The sequence below is a fragment of the Neodiprion fabricii genome, chromosome 7 (genome assembly GCF_021155785.1).
Source record: "Neodiprion fabricii isolate iyNeoFabr1 chromosome 7, iyNeoFabr1.1, whole genome shotgun sequence".
Lineage (NCBI taxonomy): Eukaryota > Metazoa > Arthropoda > Insecta > Hymenoptera > Diprionidae > Neodiprion > Neodiprion fabricii.
The window spans coordinates 8,246,802-8,263,286 of NC_060245.1; the positions used below are offsets into that span (position 1 = coordinate 8,246,802).

Here is a 16,485-nt window from a genome sequence, read left to right on the forward strand (position 1 = left end):
CATTTCATTATAAATTAGCCTCGACCATTCAAACAACTCTCACAGACCTGTATAGGACTAGGCAACAACGTACCCACATTACTGGCTTATCGAGAGATAAGTCTTCCTCAGTTTTAATTTTTATTCATTGTCGTTACGTGGGAGCATCTTTGATTATTCATAATCATCAAACACCACCGCTCAGCACATGCTCACCCCCATGTAACACCACATTATAGGCTGCTGTCGGAATACTCGAAATGAAAAATAAGATTTTGAAATTTTCGAAAAATGCCAACGATTCGATTGGTTTGAATAATCACTAAGAATTAACAGTTGTGGAAAAAAATATAAAAAAAATAAGGAATCCTTTTTTGCTATCGGAGGATCATATAAAATCCTGAAACAAATCAAAAATGCTTCGGGCAAATCATTGGTCGAGTTGACTTGGAATGGCCCATATGTGTGTTTGTTTTCAGTTACTCTGGATTTCCATTATGGACTTTTTTTTTTAGAGAAAAAAAAGTTATTGCAGAATCGCACATGATATTTGAAGAAAATGAAATATTTTATGATCCGATCAAATTTCACTGATTCGAGCGACGAAGGACTGCACACATCTGGATGGTACACTTGGGGACAATGAATCTGAGACAGCTAATTTTTTACAATAGAGAGTTATGTTGGCAACACAAAAAAACTTACAGCGCCATAGTCGGCTGAACGCGAAACAAATTCAATCATAATAAACATAACACAACCTGTGACCGTCGAATCTAACCTTAGAATACGTGTCAATCTAACAAGTCATTAAACTCACGAAAAAAAACCCTCAATTTTTTGCGGGTAAGTCTCAAAATTTAGGGGTTCACCCTGAAAGTTGGGGATAAGCCCCTAAATTTAGGGGTTCACCCCTAAAAATTAAAGGTAAACCATCATTAATGGAAGGTTTATCTCCAACAGATGGAGATTAACCCTCAACAATTGAAGGTTCATTCCCAAGTGTTGAAGGTGAACCCTCAATGTTGAAGGTGAAGCCTTAACGTTGAAGGTTCACCTCCAACGTTGAAGGTAAACCCGTAACGATAAAGGTCAATTCCTAACAATTGAAGATTCAATGGCCAAAACATGAAGGTACACCTTCAACGATGCGGGTAATTCATATCTCCAAAATTTAACTGATGGTAAATGTGAGGGTGAACTATCAACATTGCGGGGATTGTCCCCTGCAACCCCAAGGGATACACCTAACTCTTCTTGAGGGTAAACTCGAAAATTTGGGTGTCAACGCGGAAATATAATATGTAAAAGATTGGCGGTGAACCCCTGATTCCATTGTAGGGTAACATAACCCGTGAAATTTCCAAGGTAATTCTTATGATACTCGTTGAAGTTCTATTAAATAACATCTGAAACGATCTATCTATAGATTATTTATAGCAAAACCAATGATTTAATTTGAAGTCAACTTTCGAGCAGCTCACTGGAATTAAACCATCGCATCATATAGTTTAAGGAGCACTATTGATATTGTATTTGACTTACCCTGCATGTCATTATGCAACGCTCCAAAAGAATACTACTTAGTTTTTTCAGGGCTGAAATTAAAAATCATAAAATACACTATATATGGGGATTCCTACGTCAACTCGGTGAATCAAAAACATTGATCCTCTTTGATTTTCTCAGTGATTTTTTATATGATAGTTGTTGGAAATTATCTGAAAATTATCGAATCTGAATATTTTATATATTTTCATATAGTGTATATACATTGTACATGTACGCGTAACTCTTCATTATAATATAATTATAAATGGAATGCATTGGGTATAGATAATTCTTCATGGCTATATGAATCATACGTACGTTAAATTTTATTAACTATTATTTTTCTACGTGTGAATACATTTTACCCTCCTTCTATATTAAACGCGAATTCGTATAGATATACAAGAATTTAATAATGTTAATATATAATTTTCGTGGCATTCAGTGACAAAAATGAATATCCAAATTCATATATAATAAATGTATATGATTGCCTCAAGATATCAAATGAGAAATAACCAGACAACTTCTTGATTAGTCAGTTTCTATTGTATTTACTAATGGTGTGCGATGCACTTTTGTAATACCGTTACATCTATAACCCCAATAAAATGACATAATAAGCTCTTGACTCGAGAATTCTTTCAAAGTGAATCCTCGATTGGGAGGTTCACCCTCAACTTGGAGGTAAACCCTCACTTAAGAGGTAAGCCCTCAACTTGGGAGTAAACCCTCGACTTGGGAGTAAACCTTCGACTTTGAGGTGAACTCTGAATCAAGGGGTACGAATTTACCCGTTAGAGGTTGAGGGTTATTTTGGGGGTTGTGTTGGGGTCAAAAGTTTTTCCGTAAGGGTATCCTCGCGGTATTTTAATGGATTGAGTGTATTTAATTGGGGATTATCCGTTGAATCGATTTTTGGAAAATCTAACTATTTATCTACACGTTGGATATAAGATATTTGGTTACAAGATTCCAAGTTGTATAACTCGTTGTTCATATATTTAAATCGGTATTGTAATGATGTTCATATTATCTGTTAGTTAGTTTGTTGAATTTGTCAGAGTGCAAAATAGTTATTTGTCAGACGGAGCAATGAGTAGTTGACTTAATGGTCAATTAGGTTGAGATATTTGGTCAAGACTTGAGATTGTTGTCCTTTTGGTTGACTATCGAAGAAGGAATTTGGAGGATTTACGGATATGTGGAGGGTGTAGGAGCTTGTTGATTCGTTTATTTTTCACATTGGTCGATTATTGTAATTGGTGGGAATTTGGAATTGGTCAAGAACTTGTACCGGAAGTATTTGTGATAGGAGTGAAAATCTTTTATGTAGGATGGAAGTGGCAGCATGCAGGTATGTCTTAAACTTGAACAATACGCGACTCTTTTGCATCTTCGCGTACCTGAAGTCCAGACAGGGTCCACCTCTGGCAGCCAAGTTCTGTAAACGGGTAAAACCCGAGAATAATTAAGAAGTAAAAAACCCACGCTGGAAGTCTTGTACGACTGACTCTTTACTTATTTAGTCATTGTTCGATATTTCTTTATTGTTTAGGGTCGTAGTTCCTTCAGCGCAGCATTACCTTGCCAGGTGTGGGACTTTTGCCTTTTCTAGATGGCTTGACCTGACTTGTGATTTATCTTCTATGGAAGTACCAACCGTAAAACAATATATAGATTAAAAAAAGACTATTTGTATTAAAGAAATTGTGTTGATACACAACAAGTAGGATGGATTATGCCTGATACTTACAGCTAAGAGCGTTCAGAAATGACAATAAGACCTATTGATCTATGCGTGGAATAGGCTATCTTGTACACAGGATAAGGTTCTCGGCTAGTGGCTGGTGGATTGATCTAAAGGAACAAGAGACCAATGATGTTAGAGATTTGAATTACAGTGGTGTTTCAATAAGTAGTATTTTGAAGATGAGGTACTATGGCTATGTAGTTCATAGGAGAACTACCATAATTCCCTCTGCTTTGTCTAGTTGTATTTTTCTTAATGTTTTGAATATCATTGAAAAAGTTGGTAGTGCATAAAAACATCAGTAAATGGATCCATTATTTAAGCATCTGGGTCTTCATGCTCTGAGTAGAAGAGATTTGTTTTTGTATTGTTTCCTGATGTAAACAAGTCGATTGATGCAGCGACGAAGTTATTAGTGATTGCTTTCCAAGCCCAGCCTGGTAGTTTCCATTCGGTGTCTATTTTTAAACGTCGGCATTTTCTGTCTACGTCTACGGTTTCACTTGAAGGTAGTGAAGCGTAAACCCATATTCATTTTGATTCGCACTATTGCCATAATTTACGGACAAGGTCATTTATTTGTGGGTATTGGACTTCCTCCACTTTGTTAATATAGGCAATTGCTGTCGTGTTGTCTATTCTAATTGTAAGTGATAGTTCGCAATTATTAACTTCTGATGCGAAGCATTTTAACTCAGACAATGCTGCTAGCAGTTCTAGTTTGTTTATGTGGAGATTTTTCCTGGATTCTTTCAAAAATCCTCCCGTATTTTTTCCTTGTCAATGAGCATTCAACCTGATGTGGAAGCATCAGAATAAATTTCCAGAGTGAAGGTATTTCTTCGAATTGCGTGGCGGATAGCACCAATGTAATTTGGATTTTATGTGGTTTGGTATTATCGCTTTTAGTTTATGTTTTGATTGTTTGATGCCTGCACTTTTACTTTTCCTCTTTTCGTCAATTTGCAATATTCGGCTCTATTTCTGGGTACGCTAATTCACCTATACCAGAATTCATCTATGAGGTATAATAGTTTAGGCTTCTTCTGTATCGGTAATTTGATTTTCATTGAATCTGAATCTACAATAAATCCCAAATACTGACAATTTAAGCTCAGGGAAAATTGACTCTTTTCGTAGTTAATGATCAATTCTAGGGAAGAAAGCATCTTTATTGTTCGAAGTATGTTTTCCGAGCATTTTTCAGAAGTATTTCTCATCCATAGGATATCATCAAGGTAAATCGATGAAGTCCACCTTTTTTTTTCTCAATTTGGTCACGATTGGTTTTATGATTTATGTGAATATATGTAGGGTCGATGATAGGCCGAAAGGAAGACATGTAAGCTTGTATAGCCTTCCTTAGAATAACCGGAGCCATTTACAGCTTCGTTCTGCTACGGGTATGAGAAAGTACGCATCTTTGACGTCAATATGATTCTGAACGCCATTGGAATATCCTCTGAGCAGCCTACGTACGTTAATTATGATGATGGTGCATATAATATGGATGATCATTAGGGGTGTGCGGGTACCCGAAATTTCGAGTACTCGAACTCGGGTTTGGGTCGCGTTTGCATCGGGTCAGGTTTTTTGGCAATCCCGATTTCTTTAAGTAATCCGAAGTCTTTGAGTAATCCACTAATGGTCGGGAATCCCGAAATCTTTGGGAAAAACAAAATCTCCGAGAGACTCATGGCAAAATTTTCGAAAATTCTGCAACTTTCGGCAAACCCGACAGTTTTTCGACAGACTCGAGATTTTTGGGTACCCGAAATTTTTGGGTACCCAACCCGACCCTACCCAAAGAATTTCAGTATCCGCACACCCCTAATGATCATAAATAGATTACGTAATACTAGCTTACATAAGTACTCCAACACTTCCAAGTGATTGCTAGAACGTATTTCCTAGTTCAGTTCAGGATGTTTTCTCGATCCAACGATTTCTGCGACAGCAAAATTATGACACTCCGTTTACAAACGTTTATGCCTGATATGCTGTAAAAACACTATATTTTACGGCATTTTACGTGTTTCACAAACGAATTTGATGTAGTACGCCTGCCATTTGACAGACCGCCATCTTTCTAATATCCGGTCTTACGGATAGTAAAGGCCCAAAAGCATTATCATTCTTGGAAGTTGGAGAACGTCATTTTTGGTCAACGCCAATACTTTTCCTACACAACCATAGGCGACAAATTAGTACATTATGTAACAAGGAAGTAAAGTCGACGATTATTCCCGCGGCTCGGTTTACTGTCCGGAGAGTGGGATGAAACCCCGAAATCGTGGCTATAAATCGAAAAAGTGAAAATTGAATTCGGGGAATTTTGATCAGTGGGCTGTGTACAGAAATGATTGGTGCATTCAAAGCTGGAAGGGTAAGGTCGTCCATTTTATACCTAGCTCGCTCCCTTAGTTCAGTCAGCCTTCGTACAAAGCGCACGTGCCGCGCGAGAATACTGAGCAAAAACACCAATCCTCGAAATCCCATATCTCAATAGTGAATCCGACTTTAATTCTCCAAAATAGATTCTATTCCTGGAGGTATGTGAAAAATATTTATGTATTAGTTAAATTGAAAAGTCATGTTTATCTGCCTAAAATACGGCCGTGTGCGGTACCCTAGCGATAACGATTTGATTTACGAGACTTCGACTTTCAAATGGACAAAAAGTATATTATCGTCCACTATCGGCCAACTATCTAAGTTGAGGTCTTTAGGTGAGTCTATCAACTATCGGAAACACCCACAAAGTGCCAGCGGTATCCTGTGGGAAAATGTGGTTCTGGCTGTATGAACATAGCTTGAGCGAGGACGAAGCGCGCTACCCCGCACGGGCAGATGTTTAGTACGTACAATAGGAAACTAATACTGGCCTTAGCGTACATAGGGTGTCCGTAACAAAGTAGTGCAGTTATTCTGGATTCATATTGTTTTTGATAAATCTTACTCATGATTTGATAAAATTGAAATTTATTTTTGTTCATTTACAATATCTTAAATATTTATGTACTAATTTTATGTATTTTAAGAAAAAATTCAATTTATTACATGAGTTGATGGTACTTTATTCAACATAGTTTACGTTCAATATTTCAAGTTTTCATATGCAAATCAGTTTTATATTACCCGTGGCTTGATTACAGAATCGGGTATCGACGACGTTTTACTGAATACACGGAAGGCGGTTTTCGTTATGGTGAAAGGGCGTCTAAAGTACACACTTGTCGCTCTACTCGAACACCTCTCAGCGAAAATTTCCAAGAAGAGTGGACGTTTGGTGCCTATACTGGGCGATATGAAGCAGTCCTTGTTTAATCACTTATCAAGTATTCTTTTCTAACGCTAATCGGGATGGGATAAGTGAGTGAGAGGGTGAATGCATAAAAACCACAATTTTCAAGTACGTAAATAAATAAATAAAACGCCGCAACTTCCGACGGTCACGTGGAAGCAGGGTAACGGGGAGCGTCCGAGATGGCCCGTAACCCTGCAAACAGCGGTCCCGACATCTTGGGAATCCAACGCTGAAATGCTCGGGCTACAGATCTATCGTTGCGTCGACGCTCGCCCCGGGAACGGGTACCTCCAATCACCAGAGGATGGCCCGCATCCCCATAAATCAAATCTAGACACGCGCGAACCTTGAAACTACGCGGAACGGAAGAAAATCGACGCACATGAAAGAATGCGGAAAATGATGATGTACTCGCAACGCACGGGCAGAAGGAAAAGCTTCACAACACGTCCTACCTATTCGAGCACTCGATCCTAACTAACTCACGCTATACCCCCACTAACGAAGCAGACGTACACAAAGAGCATGGCGCGCGCCTCCGGCAGACCCCGCTTCCGCACAGAAACCGCTGCCACGCGGCTGAGAACCCTCAACGTCGCAGGGCCCGAGCGGGACCGCGAGATTCGAGCGCGAACAGTCCTTTTCAACGTTGTTTCACACAATGAGAGAATAGTGGTAAACAGTCAATAGGCATGCAAATGATTTTCACGTGAAATATGCGAAATGGCTCAATGTGCACGTATCCTTTTCCGTACCTGCTCCTTCTCAGGAGACACCTGCACTGACCGCGACCGCTACAGATGGTCGCCCTTTTGTGGAGTTGGAATCATTGAGTGAAAGATCGAAACGGAGGAAAACCGACGACGTCCATGCAACGTTGACTACGAGTGAGTTGGCGTATGCTGTTCAAAAGAGCCTTCGATCTTCAGGACAACTGGATGCTGCGGAAGTCGTGAAAAATGCAACGCTGACAAGTCCAACAAGAGCTTTGAAGTACCGAAAAACTTTGGAAATAAAACCCGAAGTTACATAATCTGCAGATGCTGTATTTTCTTATTTGGTGAACCGTAAATTGTCGAAGAGTGACTACCAAGCACTGAGATCGCTGAGTATTGGACAGCATTGCCGTATGGTTTCTCCTTAGTCCAAAGTAGCAGAAGCAAAAAAACTGTGTTATCCACCCCGTACGGCTATTACTATTACAGAAAGCAAAGCAGAAGTTCAGTTATAGGCTTTACTGGACCATACAGTTTAGCGTATTACATTACTTCGACGCGAAGTTATTTCCAGCATCGCCGACGAAAATGTTAAAAAGATGTCCCTTATCTGTAAGTGGGGTTGCGATGGAAGCTCTGGATAAAGTGAATATAAGCAGAAGTTTGAAGATGACAGCATTTCGGATTCAAGTGTGCTCTGCACTTCAGTTGTATCATTACAACTCGTATCTGTCGATTGTAAATCGAATGCCAAAATTGTGATTTGAAAGAACGTTGGGCCTTCGTCTTCTCGATTCTGTAGACCACTAAGATTACAATTTCTGCACAAAAACACGGAACCATACCAGACGAAGGCACTTGTTCCTTGCGCAACAATTCTAAATCAGATTGAAATCTCAGTCGAATTTAAAATGATATTAACAATGATCTATGGGAAAGTTTGCAACGCATTGACATCAACGAGTTCTGCTCAACGTTATTACTTATGTGGAGCTACATTCAAAGATTGTTATAACATCGATGCTCTTCGTTAAAGAAAAGTCACAAATTGAAAATCAAAAAATGGCAAGCATGTACTAAGGAAGAAAAGCGGATTGTACAAGAGAGCAAGAGGGTTGTTCGAAAGGTTTTTCGTACGAAATTATGACTAATCGTGGATTTTCCGGAGCCTGGATTCGGCAGCATTAATGATGAGAACGCGGCTCGGCGCTTTTTTGAAAATTCAAGTCGATCTGCTATGATAATGGAAGTCAACGAAAAATTAATCACACACTGTTACGCAATACTGAAAGGTATTTCGAATGATCATAAGATTAATCCTTAAAAATTTCAAGAATATCCGGTAGAAACTGCATGCCTAATTGTCAAACTTCACCCGTAGTATTATATGCCTACCTCAGCGCACAAACTCTCATCCATGGTCCGCAAACAATATTTCATGCATTATTACCAATCGGCCAACTATCGGAAGATGCTCAAGAAGCTCGGAGCAAGAACATCAAAAGTATGCGAAGAAACTTATCACGAAAGTGTTCGAGATACAAACCAATGGAAGATGTTTGGAATCGGCTTATGGTAACATCTAATCTGTACATTTCCAATATCCGTAAGGTGCCTCAGAATAAATTGCGTAATTTATCTACAGAAGCTGTAGAATTGGTACTCCTGTCGCGGCTTCGCCTCACAAAAATTAAACAGAAAATTACAACCGGACGTGACAAATCCCAAAAATCCCAAATGCATTTGAAAATCCATATTTCCCCTAATCCTGAATTATTGCACCGCAATTATGAACTCCTAGGTACTTAAATGTATTCTCGTTTTCTTCTCTCAATACACTGTACTCTAGCCTTTACAACCGACGCCGCCGCGCGTCTCGAGTTTTTACAACTCGACCGCCCGCACGCAGACCCAAGTTTTATGACTTGATCGTGCATGCGCAGTTTAGGCACGTTTTCCTAATTACTGGGTTTTCCCCATTTTTTCTGCATGTCATCTCCTTTGTACCTTTTCGTCCTATCACAGACAAGAAATCCCTTCCATCCTCCTACTTCCTAACTGTTTCCTCGTGCATAAAACCGATGCACGGACACAGCGCAAGTACAGACTCGGGGACTCTCTCTGACACTCAACAGTGACTGACGTGCACTCTCAACAGTCACCCGCGCTCATCAACTCTGCCAGCGCGCATTCAAACATTACATCACATCATTTATTTTCTTCGTAATTTAATCAAGTATTTTATAATAAATAATTCTTCTGTGTTAAAGTAAACCAATTGTGTCATCTACCTCAATCACTCGACCACCAATCCTAAACTCCCGCCTTCAATAAAAAGTCAATCTACAGCAAAAACTGATTCTGAATTCGACGACGAGGAATCTGACAAAAAAATTGTTTCCTAACAATATTTTTTTTTATTATACGTATTAATTTCTCTGAAGTATATCCGAATAAATTATTGGCCATTTTCTGAACAAATAAAATTCTGGTGAATGTTGACCTCATGTGCGCAATCAATATCCTCGAGAACCCTTCTATATCCATTACCTAAGGAATCTGACATCATTCCACCACATATGTCCATCATTTTTGACTCGGCATTTTGTTTTTGAAATGTTTGACTTTGGATTAATAATAAGCGACCCCAAATACCCCCAAGTACAGACTTTCACCCGAATTGAATGCGTTCCCGATTTATGGCAGCGATTTCGGGGTTTTATTCGACTGTGACGTCTGAGTGAAACGAAAAAATGATCATATTTCCTGTAAACGCGGGAGAAAATTGCTCATTTTCCTATCACAGATGTGTGAAAACAGTGAAAAGGAAGTAATATGCCACTTTCTTAGCGCTTTTCAGGTCAAAAAGTGAGCATTATTTTTGAGTCGGGAATAAAACTAATATCAGAACTCGATCGAACAAGACTACTTCTAATACGATCATAACAATGTGATACCCAATCATTGTTACAATTATTTTGTCTTGGCGATTGTTTACAAATCTCCAAAAATTACTGGCAAAGGCATGCTGAGGATTTGGAGCGCTAATGTGATAATTTTCTATAAATTTGGAATTAAAATTGTGCATAGGAATTTGGAATTGATGTGGAGTAATATAATACCAATATTTTGTTGCAGCCTTGTTATTGTTTCTGAGCTGATGAAACAGAAGAGTATTGAAATTAACTAAAACTTGAAATGGTCATTACGGAAAGGACGCCGTTAACTCGGCCCACAGACTCGCCTAACTATACTGAATTCTCCAATATACTGCGAACAAGAACTTCTAGAGTTCGGAATTTCCAGTGCTGTGTCTGTGCCATGTTACTGTGAGTGTATAACAATCAATCTGTTGTTTTGTCAATGGTTCATTTAATTCAGCTGTTTGCTTATAAATGTATGTCGTGGAATTATCCATGTAATAGGCCTTGGATAAAGTTAGGTGAAATGCACGCACAAATGTATTTTAAATATAAAGTAGTAACTATTTCGTAATTCTGTATTTTCAGTCCGAGAATGGCAATGGTTTTCTTGATTGTATTTAAAATACATGGTAAACTAAGAGTATCCTTTGTCACATATCGTGTGTTTGGCAACGTAAGGTTGTAACCATTAGAAATATCGTTTTATAGGCTCCAAAGTAGGTATCTATGATTGAGTAGTCGGACTGAAATTATCAAAAAACGTGTGATTCAATTTAAATTGAGATTTAGGAGACAAAAAGTCAAGATAATAAAGGTATTTTCGGTATGTTCTAAAGGTAATTCTTTAATCGTTTTACTCTGGGAATATGCGATTCTCACGGAAAATTCCCAAGTTTCTTGATGGAATTGCATACATAATTATGTTAGTAGCTGAACGTCGAAGAAAAAGTTTTTGTATGGATAATGTGTGTATTTGGTTGTTTCTAAAGATCTATCTGAAATTCATCCACAATTTAAAAATAGCAGAGTTTTCTACAAAAGGGACATGACATATTTTTGTTTTCGATATCAGACAGTGCTAAAAATTCAAATATGGAATTTCAACGGAACAATCAATCATATTTCAAATCGCATATAAGGTTGTAACGGTTTTCTCTTTCGTTGCGTATGTTGCCGAACCTCTTTAATGAGCATCAATTTGAAATTTCATTTTTTTTTTCATCGTTTCATTTCGGGAATTGCTAATCACGTGAAGGAAAACTGAAAATACAAACTTTGGGAAATTTAACCGATTCTCTAATAAAAGATATTTCAGTATTCTTACAACTCATCTCAGTCACGATTTAAAAGTATGAACACGACAATCGGAAAACGAGAAATGCCGTTTCGTGTATGTGAAGCAGGTATAAAACTGCTATTTTCACGCGCATGTGTGATCGGTCGAACATATAACTTTGTACCAGTTTTACCGTTTAATCGAACGCTAAGTTGTATATCCGCCAACTCGTAAAGTGCACATGAAAACTGCAATCACTTGCGTCCGCTTCACAAGAACAATGGGCGAATTTCCGAAAGGAGAAGAAATAGAATATCATGTGTAAGACGGGAAAAATGTGATTTCACTTGTGTGATTACCAGCCTTAGCAAACCAACACTAGTAGTCGCTTCTTTCACTATTATTGTTAGTTAGTAATGTACTATGATATAACACTAGCTTGGAAAGTATCATTTTCAAAGTCAGTTGAGCGCGCGTAACGTATCCCATTACCAAACAGTGCAGAAAAACATCGTTAAGGTATCTGTGTGAAGAAAAAACTTTTTTTTCAACAAAAGTCTTCTTTGATGAAAGCGCACATCCAAGGATATTGATTTAAACACTGTATTATTGATCGTGAAGGTGCTTGTCCACGTGAAAATAAGTCTTGAGAGTTGCTTTCGAGAGCAGTACTTGCCACTGGATATGCTTCTGACAAGGAAACTGCTTGAGCTGTCCCCATCCAACTTCGTACATTTTATAAATAATTGTTTCTTGCTGTTGTTATTGCCTAGATTGAGATTAGTCTGGGAGGTCAAAAACAAATGTAAATAAGGGGGTGAGTAAGAATTTGAGTCGTTGGTCAAATAAAAAAAATAAATGAAATAAATGGACAGGCTTACAAAAAAAAATGACGAGAACGATAATAAATACGACTTTGACTATCAATTGAATAAATTAAATATACATAAAATATAAATAACATATAAAAACTCTTTAAATCCTGTCCATCCTCAAAAAATTAAAATTACACATTCATTTAAACATTCACAAATAAATTAAAACAAAATACGCCCGAATTAACACATACTGGGATATAAAATTGTCTATGATGATAATGAAAAAAGTTGATAAGTCATAAATAAATTAAAAATCACTCATCCTTTTGCTTTATACTTGGCAGCAGCTCCGTCGTGTAATTGTCCAGGTGATTTTGAGAGTCTTTCGATGAAATTTGGAATCCACGGTCTTCTTAAGTTTTCTTCGCGGCGATTCCGTAATGCGAAAAAGTTTGTAAAAATTGATGATTCCTTGGATCTCGTAACTTCGTTTTGTTTTTTATTCTTGACTCACACGTTAGGATGCGTACGGATATTTACTGGCGATTTCGATGTGTTAATTTAATTTGAATTTGTGTTAACAATGATTAAACAATCACTACGGGGAATTATAAACCGGTTGGTTGGGCGTCTTGCCGTAGACTCGTTCAAATTCTGAGCCGTTTTTCCCGCTTGACGCCTAAAGTGAGATGGCTGTGCTTAGCAAAATTTCGTGGGCACTTTTGAACTCATAATATCGTCACAATTTGAGGATATGTTATCTTCATCAAAATCTAAGCAGCATGTGTTTTTTTGTGGATGGAGAAACGGTTTAAAGGGGTGAAATCAACCCCCAAAGTTGGGCATTCTCAGTGGTTGTTTCATAGTTTCACATACCTACTTCCAGTTGAGATATTTGGATGAAACCAATTGGAGAATAATTCCTATGACGAATAATGAAAAATGCATTTTGGCCGGTTACGACGGGGTTGAATAGTCGAAAATTATAGGGCTTGAAAGTTAAAAAAATCTTATAACTGAAAAACTGTTGTTCGTATTTTAATGAAATTAATTGAATTTGAAACAGTAGAAAAAAGTAGGGGATATGGTTTTTGCGTTTCTCGAAATAACGTCACTTAGGGGGTGAACTACCCTTACACGCGTACAGCCGAATTCCCATTAAAATCGCACTATTTTGCTTCAATTCGTCCTATTTAGCATTACAAAGCTCTTTCTAAGCAATAATTTAGGAGCTTCTTCGTTGCAATAAATTTCGGTTGCATTTATAACAAATACCAATCGCAAAAATTACCGAACGGTTTCTGACAGAGTTTCTTTTACAATCGTGAAATCTTCCGGAGCCCGGTATTTTAGTAGTTTGTGAGGTTACTGGAATCGATTCCGAGCTTACAATTTTTGAATCAATATGGCTACTGTTGTAAATATTAAGGACTTTGGTTTTTATTTTATTCCCAAATATCGAAAGAAATCGGAAAGTTAACGTGGAATGGATTGTATACCATTGAAGAAATGAAAGTTATCTTGTGACGGCAGAAGCACCAAAACAATTACATTTTATTTCGGCGAAGTTATAATTTTATGTGCCTATTGCGACGTATCATGCCAGGCATAAGTTAAAAATAAATTAATTTTTCTGGTAGACTGGCGCGTAAAAAACATTGGAGGTCAAAAAATCAAAATAGCTTGTCCCCACCGCTCTCGTAGCTGCTTAAACTTGGAGCTGAATTTCGGGCGGCCAGTTCAATAACTGCAGTCATTGTGTGCTATCAGCTTTCAGATCAAATTCTCAAAGCGGCAGTGGTGTGTTTGCATGAGTTGTTTGTGGTTTATATGTAATTGAGAATTTAAAAGTGCATTATTGCTTTTCCATAACAAAGACGAAGATCAATCCTTTTAACGTTATACAGTTACTTGTGATAATATTTCAAGCGATGAATATTGCTCAAACGCCCATAAGTAATGAGGAAATAGAGTTGAAAAATCATTTTGAAACGATATTGTTAAATGCAATGAAAGAATACACAATACACTGGCGTTGAGATAGAGCAAGAAAGTTGCCTGTACTTTGCAGAACCGTATAAAAATTTAGAAATGGAAATAGCAGAGGATGAAGAATGGGCACTTGCAATTTATGAACCAAAATCGCCTCCAAATGCATGCACTAGCAATGACGAAAACTTGTGATATAAATACAAGTCAAGAGCAGTTGACTGGAGGACTGGCGAACAAAATTTAAACATTGAAAGTGTCCGCCAGAAGTTCAAAAAAGTAAAATCTATTCGCCAATTAAGTCGCCGGGCGCATTATTCAAATAGGGGCGGAACATACAAGGAAAAAATAGCTAGAATTTGTGACGAGACATGGCGGAACTTCAAATCCACTGTTGATGCTGTGATGATTTGATTTGATAATTTCCGTATATTATTATATATTATTACATATATTACCTATATTATTATATATTATGTATTGAATGAATTATTTATTTGTGTGATATTAATAGTAAATCGTTAATTTTATTATAAATCATAAATACATGAGAATTAAAAAAAAAGATATTCGTTCTCTTATCAAATAATTGAATTAGAGGTGTATAATTGTATAAATAAAATTATAAATATAAATCATTAAAAATCATTCATTCATCCATCCATTCGTTCGCAAGATTTAAAATACGCCTTTTATGCATAAAATGTTTACTATAAAATATTTTGTTTCTCTTTTTATCCAATTGCATCTAATTATAAAACTATTCTGCTTCTTCAACTCACCGTTTATTTGTTATTCCTTATGTTTTACGTAGCTTTAGTTCTGGTTATCAGTCGAAGTCGGTTTCGCAGTTTTCGCTTTCGTAGACAGCTTTTTCACTTTACGGTATTTACAAGAAGAAAATGAGAAAGCAAAACGAGGACTACGAGGTATTCTGTTGTTCGTTCGGCGTCTTTTCGTAGAATCTCCTTTTGTTCTAGTGAATTTCGTTTCCCACATCATTGTTGCCTTAAACGCCACGTCCGGCTTGTCACGGTATAATATGACTCTCACAATGCTGGATTACCCAGTGCATGATCATGATTTAACAAAGTGAGCACTACAAGCCCGAAAAGAAATAGTCCATGAAAACTTTCGATCTAAAGCATCTGAACCTCGGGTGAATTCAATCAAAATTGCCCATCGTATTGTATCGTACAAAATTAATAAATTCATTACCAAAAAAATCGATTGAAAATGCCGAAAGTTTGAGAGAACAAGCTGAAAAATTTGTACAAGGTGTGAAGCAATATATAAAAATATACGGTTTATCGAATAGTCAGATCAAAGTGGTTTCGAATTGGAGATGCATTCTGGAAGAACTATTGCAGTCGAAGGAGAAAAGAAGGTGAAATTTGTAGTGCAGTCAGTTGCTTTTACTACACACAGTTACACAATTCAGCTAACTATATCTACTGAAGGAATACTTTTTTCCCCACTTTTTTTAGTCCTAAAAGAATCAACTAGTGTGCACGGTCCAATTGTGCAACAGACATTGCTTTGACCAGACAATGTGTACATAGAAGTATCGAAGTCCGGTAAACTTACTTCAGGTATTAACAGGTTATAAATTCCTTAATTATTTGCTTATGAGAATGAAAAAGTAGCATGTACACTGGTAAATATCATATTATTATATTTTTCGAACATTTCAAAACTTGGTTGCAGCATGTTTTCCCCAACGTGGGTTCAAAAAGTGTACTATTGATTTCATGGAGTGGTCACTGCCCGGCAGCTGTACGTGAGGCAACACGTCCGAATAGAGACGTTGCATTGAAAATTGTCCCTAAAGGAACAACCGGAAAGATTCAACCCCTTGACGTTTATGATTTTAAGGTGTGGGAAAATTTTGTCAGGTGTTTCTCTGACAGTGTTTTATTGGTGAATTATGATCTCAATTTGCATCTGAGAAATAACATTATTAAATTGCAATCTATGACTCACAATCAATTTTCATTTCCACGATATGTCAACCTTTTCAAGTATTTTTGGTTTCAAAGTAGTTACACAAAAATGGAGCCAGAAAAATCCGAAAATCATGCGGACTTCGGTTTCGGAGGAACTTGTTCCTCACATTGTGAAATTTCAGGATGCGATAATGTTGCGATTATTCGTAGTTCCTGGTGTAAGAAG

General features: G+C 37.3%; 1 protein-coding gene across 1 annotated transcript in view; it reads left to right on the forward strand.

Annotated features, from left to right (window-relative positions):
• The window catches only part of LOC124185964 (peroxidase-like), an 80,350-nt gene that overhangs the window by 14,373 nt on the left and 49,492 nt on the right, over positions 1–16,485 (forward strand). The window contains exon 2 of the mRNA XM_046577227.1: positions 10,445–10,635. Within this exon, the coding sequence (XP_046433183.1) occupies positions 10,505–10,635 (131 nt within the window). The 5' untranslated portion in view covers positions 10,445–10,504. The remainder of the gene's footprint in view (positions 1–10,444; positions 10,636–16,485) is intronic.